Here is a 17,500-nt window from a genome sequence, read left to right as displayed (position 1 = left end):
CCAATTATAGTAAGAATCTCGAATTCATCGAAGTCTGCATTGGAGCTGAATTTTTGTCCCATGTTTTAGCCTAACCGTTCTCAAGTTATGCGCGTTCGAAAGTACGCAACTTTCATTTATATATAGATTAAACCACCATCAAATCATTATTTACAATAAAAGGTTATTAGCTGTACAGACTGAGCCCCAACGTTGAACTGTTATAGCATCGATCCATAATGTTTTGCTATCGATTTTGCCAGCTAATGACATGGAGAGACTACATTAGGCACCGTCGTTTGAACAGCGACGATACTATTGCAGAGAGAACTGGTCCCTCGAAACCGTTTTCCCGTGCGGTTAATAGCCTCAAGGGTATTCACGGGTTATACCAGCATGTGATTGCGAGAGTGCTCTCCGCCGAGCAGCGACATATGAGTCACATCGATCGGTTGAGTCCATGTCATTACAAGACAAAGGATTTTTTTAGAAATTCCTTAGAAATTTATTCCATTAAGAATGATAATAATATCTGTTCTCTGAAACGAGCTGTGTTAAAATTCTTTTACGCACCGTGGAATAGAATTAACGGATATTTTCTTTGAAGATCTTTACATACAGCATTAACTTACCCACTCACAGCCCAGGTATCGTTATGCGAACCGCCCGCAATTTGTAGCATCTGTTTGCGTGTGCTGCCGCACCGTGTGTGCAACATCGTCATCATCCTCGGAGGCACTAGTGTGTCGGCCAGGCCGGAAACGAACAGGATCGGTGCGGAAACGAACTGAATCTTGTCGACCGAAAGAAACTGATTCCGGTACAGCAGTATTGGCAAGTACTTGACACACGGATGGATCAACTCGACCGCCATATCGGGGATGCTGGTGAACGTGTTCTCCACGATGACGCCCATCAGCTTCGAGCCGTAGACCGCATCGGCGGCCAAGTCTATGGTCACCGCACCACCGAGTGATCGACCGAATACGATCACCTGGCTGTGATCCAAGTCGTGCCTGCTAAACAGATGATCCAGCACGGTGCGTGCATCGGCAAAGAACCCTTTCTCGTTTGCCGTTCCCGTCGATAGGCCGTACCCGCGGTACTCCACCATTAGCACGTTGCACTGCAGCGTGTGGTAGAATCCGCTTGCATTCTGCAATCGGTGTCCCATATTGCCGGCGTTGCCGTGAAAGTACACAATCGTCGGTACGTAGCGGCCCTTATCACCCGGATGCCGTATCCAGAAGGCGTGCAACGAAACGCCATCCCTGCTCTTAATGTGCAGCGTTTCGTACGGCAATCCGTGCATCGACGGAACCGGTATGAATATTCGTGAATTGGCTGGCAGTTCCGGGTGGTACAGCAGGTTGTCTTGTGCATGGTAGAGAATGCCTAGAATTGAGAAAAGTGAAAATTGAGTAACACAATGCTCTGGTTCTGGGAACGCGCAGGTCATTACCGGAAACGGCAAACAGAAGCAGTAGGAAGGCAAAAAAGCCGCCATAAATAATGTAGATCAGGGTAGCCGCTATCAGTGCCGCTCCACCGGCGGCCCAGATTCGCACGGCGATTCCGGCCAGCACACGTACAATTTTCCAGTCGCGAAACGGCATTTTGGACGGGGCAAGGGGGGACACTCGGGATGGACACTTTTACACAATAGGGTTCCAACGGAAACTACTATCTGCTCGTCATGGCACAGTCAACACTGAAATTAAATGTTCTGCTTGTACACGTTGCAGGTGGCCAATCCGTGATCTGCTCCGGCGGTTGGGTCGTGTGCTGGGCTGCTATGAGCGTCCGAAGCAACAGTTACATCCATTTTCGCGGCTCGTCGGCATAGCGTACAATGGTTAAGGTTAATTGATGAACGATCTAGTCACACGCGAGAAAATATCGATACTATCAGCTCGATCTTAAGCAAATCACTTGGCGAATTCCACCGCGTTTTGGTCTCGGAAATTTTTGTTTTCATTCCGATTTTGACAGCGCGGTGTTTGTTTACTTTTTGACACATTAGGCCCGTGCCAGACGGAACAAAAATTTACGCGTAAATTTTAATTTCTTGTTTACGCGTAAATTTACGCTCCGTGTGGCACGGGCCTAACACTTTATTCTGCGTAAGAAAATTTTAGTTGCGCAAGAAAATGTTTGTTGGAGTATACGAAACAAGCAAACCTGCACGCCGCGCCGCGTATAAACGGGTCCAGGAGTCGTACGTCGCAAAAAACGAAAACCGCATCGATCAACTCTTAAAACCGCGGTGATGTAAACGACGAAGAAAAAGTCAAAGTTCAAAGAAAAAAGAAAACGAAGCAAAAGACAAAAACGGAAACATTTCCCAAAAAAATTCTACTGAATTTCCCAGTTTTCTTGAACAATTTAGAATAAGATACGGTCGTTCGAGATTCATTGAATATTCCTTGTGGCAGTGTTTGGAGTAGGAGGTGATCGCAATTTTCCTTCTTCGAATTTTCTGGAAACCGGTGTGGAAGCGGAGGTGTTTACGTATCTTCATCTTTAATTATTACCAGGCTGGCCGGAAGGTGAATAAACTAGGATAAAGTGAAAATTATACTTTCCCGGACATTCGGTAAACCCGAAAGAAGCCGCAGCCCTAGAACAGAATTGTCCAGAGCGTGCTATCTAGGAGGCTTTTTTTGCAGGTCCCCCTCCCAGTATGTCGCGTTCTTTTTGCGCTTGTTTTTTTTTTATTTTTCTTCTCGAGGCGTCGGTTAGCTACTTTGGGCCTCCCATCGCTGTGAAAAAATGGTTTTGCACTATTCTACACGAAGCCTGCTCTCTCTTGCCGGAGAAAAACGCTTTCTACACCATTTTTCATCAGGCGAATCGTGCATATGGTAGGCTGGAAGGTAGGCGATCTTGAGCTACTTCGAGGACCGACCCGTCATCGCTGGACAAAAATGGATTTGTGCAATTTTACACAAGGCCTGTTCTCTCTTGTTTCTGGAGTTACGCTTCTTTTTCCGTGTCCAGTTTTTGTGTTTTTGTGATGCGCACCCCCGAAGTAGCTCATAATTACCAAAAAACCTTACTGCAAAATGGTGTAGAAAAGATTTTTCTTCGGCAAGTAAAAACAAGCCGCTTGCACAGTTGTCCAAAAAGGATTTTTCAGCAGCTATGGTGGACCTCCCACGTAGCTCACGATCACCAACAAACCTATCAGCCTACCTTAAATTGTGCAAAAACGATTTTTTCCCAGCGTTTCTTTTGAGGCCCATCATCGCTGGTAAAAAAATCCTTTTTCCGCCATTTTACATCAGCTAAATCATGGTAGGCTGAAAAGGTAGGTGATCGTGAGCCCGCCATCGCTGGTGCAAAAAAATCGTTTTTCAGCTAGAACCATTCTACACCAGTTCTGCTCGGCACTAAAACTATCCTTGCTCAACTCTCAAATGCCCCCCTACATTTGCCCAAAATCTACATTCAACCGCGTCCTGTCCCTTAACGTTACAATAAGCTAGACCAAAGTGGCTCATTTTCGTTCTCGTTTTTCTCTTTCTAGAACAGCTTGTCCGTTGATCGTTGATCGTTCGATATCACCTTTTTTTGTTATATTGTTTAGTGTATTTGTTAAGGTTGTTAAAGGAGTGATAAGAGGTTAGTCTGTCTCTTATCACTTCATCACGGAGACAATCGACAATCAAACGAGTAGCAGGAGCTAGTCCAAGGAACTGGATACTTTGAACGTTGATCCCACATCCGTTGGATTCTTCTCAACATGGCCCAAATCGAGCAAGGCACTATCGTGAACATCATGCGCAGTGACGGTAATTGACACGAGTCCCTATATCATGTTAAACACACCGATACCAACCATCAACACCACCTCCCCCTCCATTCGACTTGACGTACCAGAACTAACGGTAGATTCATTCACTGTTTCTCTCTTTTCCCTTCCTCCTGGGCGCAGGTCGGATACATTCGGCGATGGTGTCGTGTGTCCACCCGGACTCCCGCTCGGTCACAGTGGAATGGTATGAGCGTGGCGAGACGAAGGGCAAGGAGATGGATCTGGACATGTTGCTGGAGCTTAACCGAGAAGCGCTCATGGCGAATGAGGAAGCACCGATTAGAGTGACAAACGTTGACCGAGGACAGACAGATGAGCGCCCGGTGACCGAAGACAGACCGCAAGGGCTGAGGGAGAGCAGGATCCCACCGCCGAAGATGAACCCGGTGAATCGTGTAAGTAGGAGGGCCATCGCGACTCCCTCACCGCCTATCTTGTTGCCTACCTTGCAAGGGCTAGGGGCTTCTCGGTTTCCAGTAGGAAACCCGTCCGTTTTCCATTAGTCTCTTTTAGGCCCTGAAGCCGAGTAATCGTCCGCCGTGCTGGAGTGTGTGCGGATTTGTGTATCATCATCCGCCAGTCAGCAACAGCAACTTGTCCATGAGTTGGCAGATCAAAACGTTCCTCTCTCTCTCTCTCTCTCTACCTTTCCGGGCGACCCGAAATACAATGGTGCACGCGAATCGTTGAGCCTGCCCACGCCACGAAGTTACAGGAGCGTACGGTGGAAGGTCCTTTTTTGGCAAGCGCGCCAAATCGCACGACGTGTCCGTGTCGTTGTTGATTCGTTGTACCATAGCAACACTCACCTCGCCTGCTACCCTTAGCAGCAATGAGTATCACGAATGCTAGGCGCGTGGTCTTGCTGCATGATGCGGTGATGGCCGGAAAGGTTTCTTGTGCTGCCATTTATCGAGTACAATCCGCCACCGACCATCACCAACACGGGGTGGGGCATATACCAGAACTGGAGCGCTTCAATTCGCTCCGTTCTGTTCTAGAGTGCTTGATGCCGTTGCCAAGAGCAATCGCCGTTGACTTGATCCGCGGCATATCGTGGTGGTGACGAGAAAGGAAGGGAATGAGAGAATTTTCGTGGAACTCTCCAGGTTTTTCGTTTTCACTGTTTCTAGTCGAGCAATATCAAGCCACAGGGGAGCGCACAGTCGTGAATCGGAGGTTTTCGCAGCGCCAACGTATTTGCATCGTCTGCGTTTCCGAAATCCGTGTTAGAAATTGGGATAGTGCCTGAGTGTGGCCACGCGCTTGACTAAAACCCTTCCACACAGCAGGCGTTGCGTGAGTGCGTTCGTGCTCTTCAAACGATGTTTCCGATCTTTTTCGAAATCCGTTTCGACGGTGGGGATGGTGAACGGCTCCGCCGTCCTTTCAGGCGCAAAGACATAAACAACAACGAGGAGCGACAGAAAGCTGCTGCTGCTGCGGCAGCGCTGGTAATGGTACCGGCTATTAAGACCGAGGCATCGGGTGTGATATCGTCCGATGCGGACCGGCAGTCCAATCGAGACCTAACGGTTAGTAACGGCACAGTGAGACACACATCTCCTCTCTATGATCCGTGATCTTCCCGTGAATTCAATCCAGCATCTGCATGTGACGTTGGTGGCAATGTGGCGAAGTGCGCCCTACGTATTATCAGAACGACGTTCCAGGGTCAATCGAAAGATGATATCGAAATTAACCAACCCGTCTCTCCTTCTCTCATTCTCTTTTTCTATCTCTCTCTCTCTCTCTCTCTCTTTCTCTCTCTCTCTCTCTCTCTCTCTCTCTCTTCCTTCTATTATTTCCCTCTTTCACATATGCACACACTAACTCCTATCCACTATCGTGTTCCTCATATGCATTGAACTCCTGCCCCACACCCTCGGCACCCTCTGCTCTACCCTCGCTAAAAGGACTCCAAAATGCCGCTATTCCAACATACCAATCAACCGTTTCCTTATCCATATTCCGTGTGTTCCTTTCGCTAGCAATCGAACTCCTTCAATGATGATGGTGATGATGATGATGACGATGATAAGGATGCGAAACCAGATGAGCCAAGGGTAGGCACCACCTCATTTGTCCACCACACCACACCTCGTTCCTTCCATTTGCACTAGGCAATCGGTTGGAGGTTTCTATGCACCACACACCTTCACATTCCATTTCCACCGGTGCGCGGCGGACACCATACGCAAGCGGAGCTGCTGCGACGAGCTTTTTGTTCGACCTTTGTTGTGTCACTCTCTTCACTATTCGCTACATGCATGTTCTGTGTTGTGCGTGTTTTTTTCCGTTTTTTTTTGTTTTCAATTGTGTTCCGTTTGTTTCCGTGTTTGAATTTGAATTTCTTGTTTCCGTGTTTGAGCCCTTCCGCTCTCTTGCTTCGTTCTTGCACCTTATTCCGCTTCTGTTCATCCGTTTCCGGTTTCTGGTCCAGCAATCATTCTTTCAATCGTTTTCTATCTGCACCCCGGTGTGTTATAGATGTTATTGATTTTTACGTTAGAGGAAAGATGATGGGGTGTTGGTAGGTGGGTGCCGGTTTTGTCTTTCTCTTTTCTTTTGTCTATTTTTGGGTTTTGCGTTTTCAAACGATTTTCTTTTACATTTTTTTTTTCGTTTGCTTGCACTGCGCTCGGTCCAACCACCCCATGTCGCAATCATATAACAAAAATGTACCTTTCGGTTTGCTGTTATCAAATTTACTATCTACTTTACTCACTACCTTAATAAGACCTAATAGTTTTCTCTTTTGCTATCTTCTGGATTCTTTCACGAATGCTACACTCAACCAACGTGGCAACATACTCCCTCCGGATGACTCTGCTGGCTGTGATACACTCTCCAGAACCCGACGCAAGCGGTGATCCGGTTCCAAAATCTGAAGGCCAGTCGCCAAACCGTGGTGGCGGGAGCTGGTGCTCCACCCTCGACTGCAGCAGCTGGGATCGTTCCTCCACCCTCCACGGCATCGGCTGCGGTCGCTGCTGCACCCTCAACGGCAGCGGCAGTAAAACGGTCGACACAAGGTGAGCAGTTCGCAACACTATTACTACTACATCCTCGCGGGCTTCGATAACTCGGACAACCTGGCGTGGTGTAGGTATCAGCGATCACCGCTTGATCAGGAACCTGCTCCCAGATAGACGAGGAAGCCATCCGAGGCTCCTTTCCAGGGTTTCGAAACAATTTTATTAGTCTGTAACTTGCCTCCGACCACAACCGGTCAACTGTGTTAATCGCATAGAATTTGACGCCACCAGGCAGCTGGCACTTGATCTTCGGCTTGCCTCCGTTGAACAGCTCCGCTAGGATTGGTAGCGACTAATTGCTCGCCTTGCTCCATATATTGGTCAGCTACTCCTTCTTTGGGAAGCTATCTTCATTTGGACACTTGCAAACATCACATTTGGACAAACTAGTTTGTCGTTGATAAGAGAAGAGAATAAGATCACCAGAAAGGCAAAGGGGTCGAGTCTGGCGGCCAATTTTGTGACTTTTGCTCTTCTCTGAGCCCACTCACAGATGTCTGATGCCAGATCAAGGGGACGAAATTGCTTCGATTGCAATAAGCAACAATCGATGACGATTAGTGTTGCATATCGTAGTTGCTATGAGTAGTGTTGCATCTTAGTTCACTTTGGGTTGCTTTGCTTGGGGATCTATAAAGCAGAGCAACAAGGTAAGAAGAATTTTGTCGTGTTGTGAGAATAAATATTGCTTTTTTTCTTACAATACATTACATTACAGTTAATATTGCTGTTTGCCTGACTTGTAATAATATGTGTTCGAATTTATAACCCCGTCTAGCCGCAGATACGCAACGACGACAGGCGCCGACAAATGGTAATCGAGCATCGACCATTGGCACTCAACAGTCGCAATCCAATGCTGGTGGTTCCGGCGTACCGGCAGTGAGCGGTTCCGTTCCACGCCGCTCATCGTGCGTGGTCTCGGTGGGCCAGATGGAGGAAAATCGGGCGCGGCAGCGGGACAAGTTTAAGGTGATGCGTGAAAAGAAAAACGCTCTCATGAACCAGGACGGTGGCAATCCGAACTGGGAATTCGCCAACATGATTCGCGAGTTCCAGAGCACCATCGAATTTCGGCCGCTCGCGGACGACCAGCAGGTCCCCTGTCTGCCGATTACGGTTTGCGTGCGAAAACGGCCACTGAGCAAAAAAGAGAAGACACGCAAGGACATCGACGTGATCTGCGTACCAAACTCAGAAACGCTGCTTGTGCACGAACCAAAAACAAAGGTTGATCTGACAAAGTATCTGGAAAATCAAAAGTATCGCTTCGATTACGTTTTCGACGAAACGTGCTCGAACGAAACAGTATACAAGTAAGTGTCGCGGAAGAACCTGATACCTAACACAGTTAATAACGTCAATCTCTCTCGGTGGCTGTCCTGTTTTCTAGCTACTCGGCCAAGCCGCTAGTGCAGTCGGTGGTCGATGGCGGAATGGCGACCTGCTTTGCCTATGGCCAGACCGCTTCCGGCAAGACCCACACTATGGCGGGCACTTTCACTGGCAGACCGGGCCAGCAGAACTGCCAGAACGGCATCTACGCGCTCGCGGCAAATGACATGTTCGATCTTCTGCAGAGTCCGCAGTACGCTGATTATAATTTTATTGTGACGGCCAGTTTTTATGAAATCTACAGTGGAAAGGTAAGTGGCGGCCCTTGGATTGGGTTCGGGGAATTGTAACGGCAATCATCGTATCTGCTCGTGTGCTCGCTCTTTGTCTCTCGCATTTAGGTGTTTGATCTGATGGCAGATAAACGGAAGCTCCGGGTTCTCGAGGACGGCAAAAAACAGGTGCAGCTTGTCGGACTAAAGGAGATGGAGGTCTCTTCGGTGGAAGAGGTACTCGCTGTCATCAGTGCTGGTAACAGCGTTCGTACATCTGGCCAGACTACCGCCAATGCCAATTCGTCGCGCTCGCACGCTATTTTTTCGCTTACTTTGCGGGTCGCAAACTCGCCACCGTCCGACATCTGGGGTAAATTTTCGTTCATTGATCTGGCCGGTAGCGAGCGGGGAGCGGATACGTCTGCCTTGGACCAACGCACTCGCTCGGAGAGTTCGGATATCAACAAGTCGCTGTTGGCGCTGAAGGAGTGTATTCGTGCGCTCCATGTACCGGCCCGTGGCCGTAAGACTCGTCTCCCTTTCCGGGGCAGCACGCTAACGATGGTACTACGTGACTCCTTCATCGGAGAAAAAAGTCGAACTTGTATGATAGCGATGATTGCACCGGGCATGTCGTCCTGCGAGCACACGCTCAATACACTTCGTTACGCGAACCGTGTCAAGGAGCTGGTTGTGATGGATGCATCCGCCACCCCTGGTGGGCCGACCGCGAACGGTGAGGATGAGCTGGAAGATGATTCGGCGCTCCTGCAAGCGTTAAACGTAAGTATGCACGTGCGGGAGATAAACGGTAACACCACTAACACGAATCGTAAACGTACTTTAATTTAAAGGACAATGAAATGTCAATGGAAGCATTCAACCATCACGCAGCCATAACAGAGCTGCAACAAAAGGAAGAGGAAGTTGTTGATAACCATCAGCGGGTGCACGAGTTTATGGAAAAGTCCATCCAAGAATCTCGGAAGTTATTAAATCTTGCCAACACAGTATACTGCGACCAGCTCGGTAAGTGTCAAAGAAGCGTTTCGCGATGCTAAGCAGTCTCTCTTCTCTCAACTGATCTACTACTACCTACCTACCCCTGTACAGCGTATGCTAAGGCCTGTAAGAGCCTATTCAGCACTCTAGCAGAAAATGCATCCATGATGAGCGGTTTATTGACGGAGTTCGAGACAATGCTGCTCCAGGAGGAGATGGCATCCCAGGCGGCTCACCAGTACTAAAACTATTTTTTCTCTAATCCGTTTCTTCTTAATTTTGGGGATACAGAAACTAAGGACATGCCGCAGTTCAGATCATTGCCATCTTTACATAAAATAATGATAATTTTTGCATCTTTCCCATTCTTGTTTTCTGATTCCGCGCGTTTATGCGCCGATGGTAATGATCCTTATTGTGACACTAGTTGCTTTATCCGCTAAAATTAACGAAGAATGTATGTAGCGGAGAATAATATGTTGTGAATTGTTAATGCGAGAAGAGTGTTATATCTTGTGGCTATCTATTTTTTTAAAATAATATTGTATTGAATGGCTGGAATTTTGAATGACTGAAAAACGATCGACTGACAGTGCTATAGTCAAATAAATGTGCGATGGTTTAATTTAGCATACGTACAAAAACCAGTGATACACGAATCATGCATCAGCTAATCCTTGCTAAAGAACTACGAGTACGAGACGGATAGTTCTGCTTAGTAAAGAAGTTGTGGGATCGCCTCATCGAAAGATGACGAACGCTTTAGAGCACAATAATTCAGAAGGCTAACGTTAAAGGCAGTCGAAACTAATAGAGGACCGAAGATAAAGACAACACTATGACAACAGTATATATAGGCGGTAAAGAGATGACTAACTCAATACGATTACGTTTCGGAACAAGTAACCATGTTTTGCGCATAACTTATGCTTCTCTCTATAACTATTAAATGCTAATTGAACGAATAGTATTAAGTTTGTTAGACGAAAGAATAAGTATAACTAAATAAAAAGTTAATAATCAAGTAAACTTCCTAACCAACGCTCTTCTGTGATAATAGTTATTTATCGGTCCCAAACGAAATGTTACAGGTGATGCGTGGAAAATTTGGCGGGAGGAGGATCATTGCCTGATTGTGGAAAACTTCTTCTACTGGGAGAGAGTGGATAAGTTGATTCATCGACAGTCAGTTAAACTCGGTGAAAAATATCCTGCGATTTCTCTAAGTCACTCCCTTCTACGATAGCACTAAAAGTTGCCCTGCTTCATGATGCAGCGATTGGTAATACCCCCAAAACTACCACCAGGAAAGATGGATTTTAGTAGTGTTCCCTCACCGTCTTTCAGCCGGAGTAAATTGTGCCCTAAATTATTTGTTTAGGAAAAGCGATCATCCGAAAATACTAATTGGCTACCGATGAATATTATATTTAGAACATTCGCTGAAGAACGATTCAGTCGGATTTTCTTACGAAAAGTTTATGCCTGTTTAATCCTTTCCCTCCCCCAAAGGTATCCTAATTTGGCGCAAAACTCGCAAATAAAACGGAAACCTTTTTATTTTTTCAAGGCTGCAGCTGCGGACTCTTTTATGGTTTGTCACACACGTGATCCAATTGGACCCTTCAGACCGGCTGCAGATGCGGCAGTTGCGTCGACGATTCTCCATACAAACTGACAGTTTTTGGCCGCAGCCGCCGCAAGTAACGCATGCTATGTGTGGCGGCCTTAAGTCTGTTTTTCGCGATTTCGGTGCGGTGCGTAAAATTGGCAAATTTACTAAAAATTATCGATAAATACTCAACCACAGCTACGAGAAACAATGGCCAAACGAGGTCCACAATCCGCGCTAAACCATTTGAACTGGGACGAGGAGGAAAAAACGGAAGAGGTCGGTGAATTCGCGAAAGCCTCCGAGGATGTTTTAAAACAGCGTGTCATCAAGAAGGCGCGGCGTCGCATGGACGGCGCGGCCGATGCCGACAGTACTGCCCCGGCCACTTCTTCCATTTTTGGAGCGTTCAAGGGATTCGCACCGGCGCCGGCGGCTAAAACGGAGGATGCCGGCACAAAAACCGCCGCCAAACCGTTCTCCTTCCTGTCCGGCTTGGCAACGGGAGCAGCGAAACCGAACGGCAACACCGCCGTGTCGTCGAGTGCCGCCTCCTCCTTGCCCTCTACGACGCCGATGTTCTCCTTTGGTTCGAATGCCGGCCCCACACTAACGGATGCTAGCAAGAAGTTTACCTTCGGATCCCCGGCCAGTCTACAGCCGGATAAGAGCACGTCGGAGGCGGCTGCCGGTAGTAAGCCATCATCTGGATTTTCATTCCTCTCCCCAAAGACCGACACGGAGGGTACGAACAAAAATCTGTTCGGTATGGGTTCTCCATCCACGATTGGAAGCACATTTTCCTTTGGCGCAGCTGTTGTGACGAAGGCAGATACGGCCACCACCGCCCCGACAACTTCCTTGACATCATCCGGCTCGGACACGAAACCAACATTTAGCTTCGGATCTATTGGAGCTGCTAAGAAAGATGAAACCGGAGTTAAACCAACATTTTCGTTTGGTAGCATACCGTCACCAACGGCGGCAAAGGCTGCCGATTCTAGCACCAAAATCGATTCACCGGCGACGAATGATGACTCCAAGGCACCGGCAGAGAAGAAGGTGACCTACTCGTTCGGAATGCCCTCAGATTCGAAGGAAAATGTGCCATTGGGGATGACCCCGGCTGCGGCCAAACCATCGTTCAGCTTCGGGACTGCAAAGGAGAGCAGTGCAGAAACTGTAAAGAAGATGTTCAGTTTCATGGACAATAAATCGTCCGCCGGTGATGCAGACTCCACCAAGAAGAGCACGTTCTCTTTCGGAACGCTGCCACAGAAGAAAGACGATGGAGCGGATGATGGGAAAAAGCCGACGACCGGATTCTCGTTCGGCACCCTACCGAAACCTGCATCTAGCTCAGCAGACACCACCGATGCGGCTGCTAAAAAGACCGTTTTCAGCGGATTCGGTATCACGCCAAACAAAGAATCGGCCGGGTCGGCGGAGGGAACCAAGAAAACCTTTTCATTCGGATCACTTCCTCCCAATGAACCACCATCACCAGTGGCAACGAAGAGCAGCCCATTCGGCGGATTGGCCGGCACTACATTCGGTACAAAGCCGGCTACGACTGACAAGGACAAAGAGGACAAGTTTAAAAAGCAGGTCGTTGCGCTGAACAAATCCTTCGTTGCTTGGATCACGCAAAATGTAGAAAAAAATCCGTTCTGCAAGCTGCACGTAGTGTTCCGGGACTATGAGAAGCACTTCACCAAACTGGAAAGTGACAAAGGGCCATCAACGACCCCTACTAGTACCACCATCCCCGCCAACACAACATCGGATGCTAAACCGGAAGAGAAAAAAGATAAGGAGGAGAATAAGAAAAAAGAAGAAGCTACTACCGACACACCGAAGGAGGTAGCGAAGCCAATGTTTTCCTTCGGTAGCCTACCTAAGGAACCATTGGCGAAGGTATCGTCCCCTGCACCCGGAGGATTCACGTTTGGCGCATCCAAACCATTCAGCTTCGGTAGCCCTCTGGGAGGAATAGGCTCAACAACTTCAGCGAGCAATCCGACTGCAAATAGCACCCCCGTGTCCACGTTCTCGCCATCTTTCTTTGCGGGTGCTTCCACGTTCGGTAGTAAACCGGCTGCGACAACCGGATTTACTTTCGGTAACGTAGCCCCACCAGCGTCGACCGAGAGCAAGGCAGGGGAAGGAGATGGTGAAGATGGCGATGACGAGCCGCCAAAGGTGGAATTCACACCGGTCGAAGAGAAGGACAGCGTGTACTCGAAGCGCTGTAAGCTCTTTGTGAAGGCCGGTGGTAACTATTCGGATCGGGGCATAGGAACGGTACATATCAAACTGGTCGACACCAAGGTGCAAGTGCTCGTCCGAGCCGACACTAGTCTCGGAAATGTGCTGCTCAACATCATCCTGAACGATTCGATTCCGCTGCAGCGTATGGGTAAGAACAACGTCATGATGATCTGCCTACCGACACCGGACTCGAAACCTCCGCCAACTTCGGTTCTGCTGCGAGTGAAGACAGCCGAAGAAGCGGACGAGTTGTTTGAAACGTTGAAAAAACATAAATCCAAGTAAACCGTTAGTAGCGCTGGCCGGATGGATGAAGACACTACAGCCGTATCAGACGAGTCGAATTATCTTTTCATTTTAGCTTGATAACCGGAATGTTAGCGGGGGGTTGCAAAGGCACCAGTGAATTGACGTTTGAAAACCAATAAAACGGAGCGAAATTATATCTTACAGAACGAAATCTTCATCTTTTTCTGCATCGTCCTCCTCGACACCCGACTCGTCATCTTCCGGCCGGTTTTCCTTCTCGCACTCGTCCTCCTCTTCCTCTTTTTCTTCCTGTTCGCGCTGCTTAGCGGCCAGCGCCTGCAAACGCCTCTGCTCCGCCAGCTCCTGCTCAACGACGGCCGAGTTGGAGCGATGATGAAACACGAACGAAACGCAGCGCGTAATGTCCCACGATTTCGACAGAATATCGTCCGGAATGCCCTTGTTGTTGGCACAGTGGTACCAGTGCACCAGATCCGACATACAGTCGCTGTTATCCGGTGGTAGCTTCGTCTGCACACCGTTCGTACAGCGTTTGCAGCGGAAAATGTCATGCGTATCGGAGATCGTCCCTTCATCCAGCTTAAACAGATCTTTCAGATCATCCCGGGTAAAGTGTCGTTCGCCATCCTCATTGTTGTCGACCACCGTCGTCGAGAGGGCCTTCTTGTGTGTTTGACGTTGGAAGATCTTTTCCTCGATCGACCCGGTGGCCAGCAGGCGATAGATGAAGCAGGGTTTCTTCTGTCCGTCGCGCCATACCCGAGCCATGGCCTGCTCATCGTTGGCCGGATTCCAGTCCGGATCGAACATTACTAGCCGATTGGCACCGATCAGGTTAAGCCCGCAACCACCGGCCTTCGAGCTGAGCATGAAGATGAAATCCGACGAATCGGGACTATTGAACTGATCGACCACCTTACCCCGCTTTTTGATCGTCATCGTACCATCGAGCCGGACGTAACCGTAGCCTCGCTTGCGGCACAGCTTCTCGAACAGATCGAGCGTCTGTGTGTAGTTCGAGACCAGCACGATCTTGTCGTTGGTGTTGGTCTTGATCGATGCCAGCATACAATCGAGCAGCAACAGCTTAGCGCCCAGCTCTGGCCGAAGTTCCCGTGGGCTGTAGTTGGCCGGCAGGATGTTTCCCGCTTTTTCGAACCCATCAGCACCCTCCTGTATCTTGTCGTACACAAGATCTGGATGATTGCACAGCTTCTTTAGCGTCGTGATGTTGGACAGTGCGGTCAGGGTGGCTTTTTGCTCTGACCGTTGTTGTTGTAAGCTCTTCCGGACTGTATCCGATTCTAGGAATGCTTTGTATAGCTCTGCCTGCACCGCGGTCATTCGCACACAGACCACCATCTCGAATTTGACCGGTAGATACTTGGTGAGCAGTGCGCTAGTGCGCCGGATCATGCACCGATTGACGAGGGCCGCAAGCTCCTGTAACCGTTCGGCTGCCTTCTCACGTTCCGTATCCGTTGAGTTTGCGTCCTGGCCTCTCAGAATCGGTATTTCATACTGCTTCCGGAACTCCTGTCGTGATAAGAAGATACAGTTTAGCGTTGGGGCAATCTCTTGCGATGAAGACGAAGCTTACCGCCGTTGTTCCAAGCATGCCCGGATTTACAAAGTGTAACAGACTGTAGTACTCCGTTAAATCATTCTGGATTGGTGTTCCCGATAGCAGCACCCTGCGCTTCGTCTTCAATCCCATCAACGCTTGATAGGTGAGATTCTCGCAATTCTTCAAACGATGTCCCTCATCGCACAGCACTGCGCCGACCTCAGAAGCGTTAAGGATGTCCGCGTATAACCGGAACGTTTCGTAGCTAATTATCAGTACCGGAGTACCATGCCGATAGCTTTGGTTTGCCATGTACTGTTCCAGTTCTTTCGTCGTGTGCTCCTTCGAGCCACCATCCATGGCCAGGCAGTTGACGCGACACCCAAGCCACTTGCCAAATTCTTTGTACCAATTCTTCACCAACGAACTGGGACAGACGATGATGGCCTTCCCGATCGTAGGCTTGCAGTCCGGGCTTTGGCGCAGCAGCGTCCAGAGCAGCGTAATGCATTGCAGCGTCTTGCCAAGTCTGGATAGAGAGATCAGCGTTAGATAGAGACACCAATTACAAGTCACAGGAATGCTTACCCCATTTCATCGGCCATAATGCAACCGTTGAAGTCGCCCTTGGCCCCGGTCACACAATCGTACATAAACCGTACACCTTCGCGCTGATGCGGACGCAGGATGTTGCCGAGCAGTGGATCGACCACCACGTGTACTGGTAGCTTGCTCGCATCCATCTTGAGCTTCTCATGCTCGGACAGTTCCGGAGGACTGTACAGTACGAGTGCGTTACAGGCGAACGGATCGTGCAACGCCCGTCGACCGGCGGATCGTTTCATGCCGAGACATCGCGTCGAGTGTTCCGGCACATAGTTGGCGATCGGTACCTTGAACGGTTGGCTCAGGATCTTCAATATCATCGCTTCGTGCTCGCTGGCCGATAGCTTCGGTAAGGAGCTCGGGGAAGACCCCGGTTCCGGATCGCGCCGTTTTCGACATTCTCGAGCCCGCTTCTGCGCCGAGATCGGACTTTTGAACGGAGAATTCACAGCCGACGACGGAAGGCACCGCGATGGTACGAGACTTTTTCGCTAAAACACGGAAAAGACTGTTAATAGGAGATTCTTCTGCATTTTGCGGTGATTAATTACCATAACCGCGGCCCGAAATCAAAATTGTTTCCGAATTTGTTGATATTTTTTGTGCAACTGCTCCGCTGTAGTGAGAAGAATTCTCGCGCGCGCAATTTTGATAGGTCTTCTCAGTACTATGGTGAACAGTCGAGTCTCACCACGTCTACTATTTTTCTCATGACATGTCATCTTCTTGTTCTTCTTGCTGGTTTTCGGTGTTTTGGTCTCCGGAAAAAAATTGGTCAAAAATCATTCCGAAGTTCCGAAATCGCTTTTAAAAAGAGGGTAATTGCACACTCTAAATCCTAAATCCTCTCACAACGCGAGGGATTTTCGTTGTGGGCATTTAAGACAGCTCATCCCTCTTATTTCCTCATCCCCGTAGCAAACTATTCCTATTTTTTCTTCCTTCTGGGCAATCAACTGGCGATGTCCGTTCCGTTAAACAAGCGCAAAAAACCTAGCAAAAGTGTTATTGTGTGGTGTCGTGTGGTAGTTAGTTAACAAACGCAAAAGTGCACCTGAGTCAACATGAGGTGAAGCAACATCCATCAATCCGTAGTGCTTGCGTCCGCAATCCGTGGCTGCCGTGTCCTTGTGGAGCGAACAGTGGAGAATAAGAAGAAGAAGAAAGGCCCGTTTTGTACGTGGAGCTGTGCCAGCGCAGATAAGCACCTTCCCCGAGAACGGAATCGCGGCCGAGCGAATGAGGTCGAACGAATGAAGCAGCGAACGCAACGAACGGGACATTCTCGCCGATCGAACGGTTCCTAAAAGGGGGGCGCCCTTTTCCCCGGCCCCTTTCGCGTGGCGTACATTTACACGCAACAACAATCTCCGCGGAGCGAGTGCATTGCCCGCCAGCACATCGCCGAGATTGAGTGAAATTCGCGCAAGTAGAACGGCGGTGCAGAACCGGAATCCTGCTCTGCCTGAGAATGCGGACATTAGCGAGTGTTAATCGTTGGCGAAGAAGACCGGAAATGGTCTTTCTACTGGTGGTGGGGCTAACCGTGATCTTCCTGGCGATGGTGACCATGGCCGAGCAGATACCGACGGTTCCGACACAAATTCACATGTCCAACAAGGAACGCAACGAGCTTAAGTAAGCAGTTCGTCGCTTTACACTCATGAAACGTTTCGTTACAAAAATCCTTTCGCTTTAATCCATCTTCAACAGAGAGGAAGCGAGAGA

General features: G+C 48.9%; 5 protein-coding genes across 8 annotated transcripts in view; 3 read left to right on the top strand and 2 right to left on the bottom strand.

Moving 5' to 3' along the window:
• LOC125959930 (protein ABHD13) overlaps nt 1-1,937 on the bottom strand; it is a 7,418-nt gene extending 5,481 nt beyond the window's left edge. Inside the window, exons 1-2 of the mRNA XM_049692965.1 lie at nt 1,442-1,937; nt 612-1,374 (exon numbers count right to left, since the gene is read on the bottom strand). Coding sequence (XP_049548922.1) covers nt 612-1,374; nt 1,442-1,595 — 917 coding nt within the window. The 5' untranslated portion in view covers nt 1,596-1,937. The remainder of the gene's footprint in view (nt 1-611; nt 1,375-1,441) is intronic.
• Nucleotides 1,938-2,287: 350 nt separating this feature from the next.
• LOC125959923 (kinesin-like protein KIF2A) lies at nt 2,288-10,007 on the top strand. 4 transcript variants are annotated; one of them, XM_049692948.1, is made up of 10 exons: nt 2,288-2,528; nt 3,569-3,773; nt 3,917-4,191; nt 5,788-5,862; nt 6,651-6,831; nt 7,613-8,150; nt 8,228-8,480; nt 8,571-9,227; nt 9,299-9,473; nt 9,558-10,007. In XM_049692948.1, exons 2-10 carry the CDS (start codon nt 3,725-3,727, stop codon nt 9,689-9,691), a joined length of 2,337 nt encoding a protein of 778 aa, XP_049548905.1. In that variant the 5' UTR covers nt 2,288-2,528; nt 3,569-3,724; the 3' UTR covers nt 9,692-10,007. The 4 variants fall into 4 exon arrangements, with proteins under 4 accessions (XP_049548905.1, XP_049548904.1, XP_049548903.1 ...); XM_049692947.1 differs by having other exon boundaries at nt 3,514-3,773; XM_049692946.1 differs by having other exon boundaries at nt 3,509-3,773.
• Nucleotides 10,008-11,175: 1,168 nt separating this feature from the next.
• Nucleotides 11,176-13,615, top strand: LOC125959922 (nuclear pore complex protein Nup50). Its single transcript, XM_049692945.1, has one exon. The coding sequence runs from the start codon at nt 11,269-11,271 to the stop codon at nt 13,612-13,614; it is 2,346 nt and encodes a 781-aa protein (XP_049548902.1). The 5' UTR covers nt 11,176-11,268; the 3' UTR covers nt 13,615.
• Nucleotides 13,616-13,762: 147 nt separating this feature from the next.
• Nucleotides 13,763-16,697, bottom strand: LOC125959921 (DNA repair and recombination protein RAD54-like). Its single transcript, XM_049692944.1, has 4 exons — nt 16,324-16,697; nt 15,755-16,263; nt 15,200-15,695; nt 13,763-15,135 (listed from the first exon to the last, which is right to left on the bottom strand). The coding sequence occupies exons 1-4, from the start codon at nt 16,324-16,326 to the stop codon at nt 13,777-13,779; spliced, it is 2,367 nt and encodes a 788-aa protein (XP_049548901.1). The 5' UTR covers nt 16,327-16,697; the 3' UTR covers nt 13,763-13,776.
• LOC125959920 (ER degradation-enhancing alpha-mannosidase-like protein 3) overlaps nt 16,498-17,500 on the top strand; it is a 6,060-nt gene continuing 5,057 nt past the window's right edge. The window contains exons 1-3 of the mRNA XM_049692943.1: nt 16,498-16,590; nt 16,691-17,410; nt 17,486-17,500. The exon at nt 17,486-17,500 is cut by the window's right edge and continues 132 nt beyond it. Coding sequence (XP_049548900.1) covers nt 17,244-17,410; nt 17,486-17,500 — 182 coding nt within the window. The 5' untranslated portion in view covers nt 16,498-16,590; nt 16,691-17,243. The remainder of the gene's footprint in view (nt 16,591-16,690; nt 17,411-17,485) is intronic.

The sequence above is a fragment of the Anopheles darlingi genome, chromosome 2 (assembly GCF_943734745.1).
Source record: "Anopheles darlingi chromosome 2, idAnoDarlMG_H_01, whole genome shotgun sequence".
Lineage (NCBI taxonomy): Eukaryota > Metazoa > Arthropoda > Insecta > Diptera > Culicidae > Anopheles > Anopheles darlingi.
The sequence above is the reverse complement of the archived record's forward strand: the minus strand, read 5'-3'. Positions and strand labels throughout refer to the sequence as shown.

Bases quoted from the DNA above. Each gene is read 5' to 3' on its own strand.
- LOC125959923 (XM_049692948.1), top strand. From the start codon at position 3,725: ATGGCCCAAATCGAGCAAGGCACTATCGTGAACATCATGCGCAGTGAC. The intron at 3,774-3,916 runs GTAATTGACACG...TCCTGGGCGCAG, and splicing joins GAACATCATGCGCAGTGACG to GTCGGATACATTCGGCGATG. The intron at 9,228-9,298 runs GTAAGTATGCAC...TTTAATTTAAAG, and splicing joins CGCTCCTGCAAGCGTTAAAC to GACAATGAAATGTCAATGGA.
- LOC125959922 (XM_049692945.1), top strand. From the start codon at position 11,269: ATGGCCAAACGAGGTCCACAATCCGCGCTAAACCATTTGAACTGGGAC.
- LOC125959921 (XM_049692944.1), bottom strand. The intron at 15,696-15,754 runs GTAAGCATTCCT...CTCTCTATCCAG, and splicing joins ATTATGGCCGATGAAATGGG to ACTTGGCAAGACGCTGCAAT. The intron at 15,136-15,199 runs GTAAGCTTCGTC...TTATCACGACAG, and splicing joins GCATGCTTGGAACAACGGCG to GAGTTCCGGAAGCAGTATGA.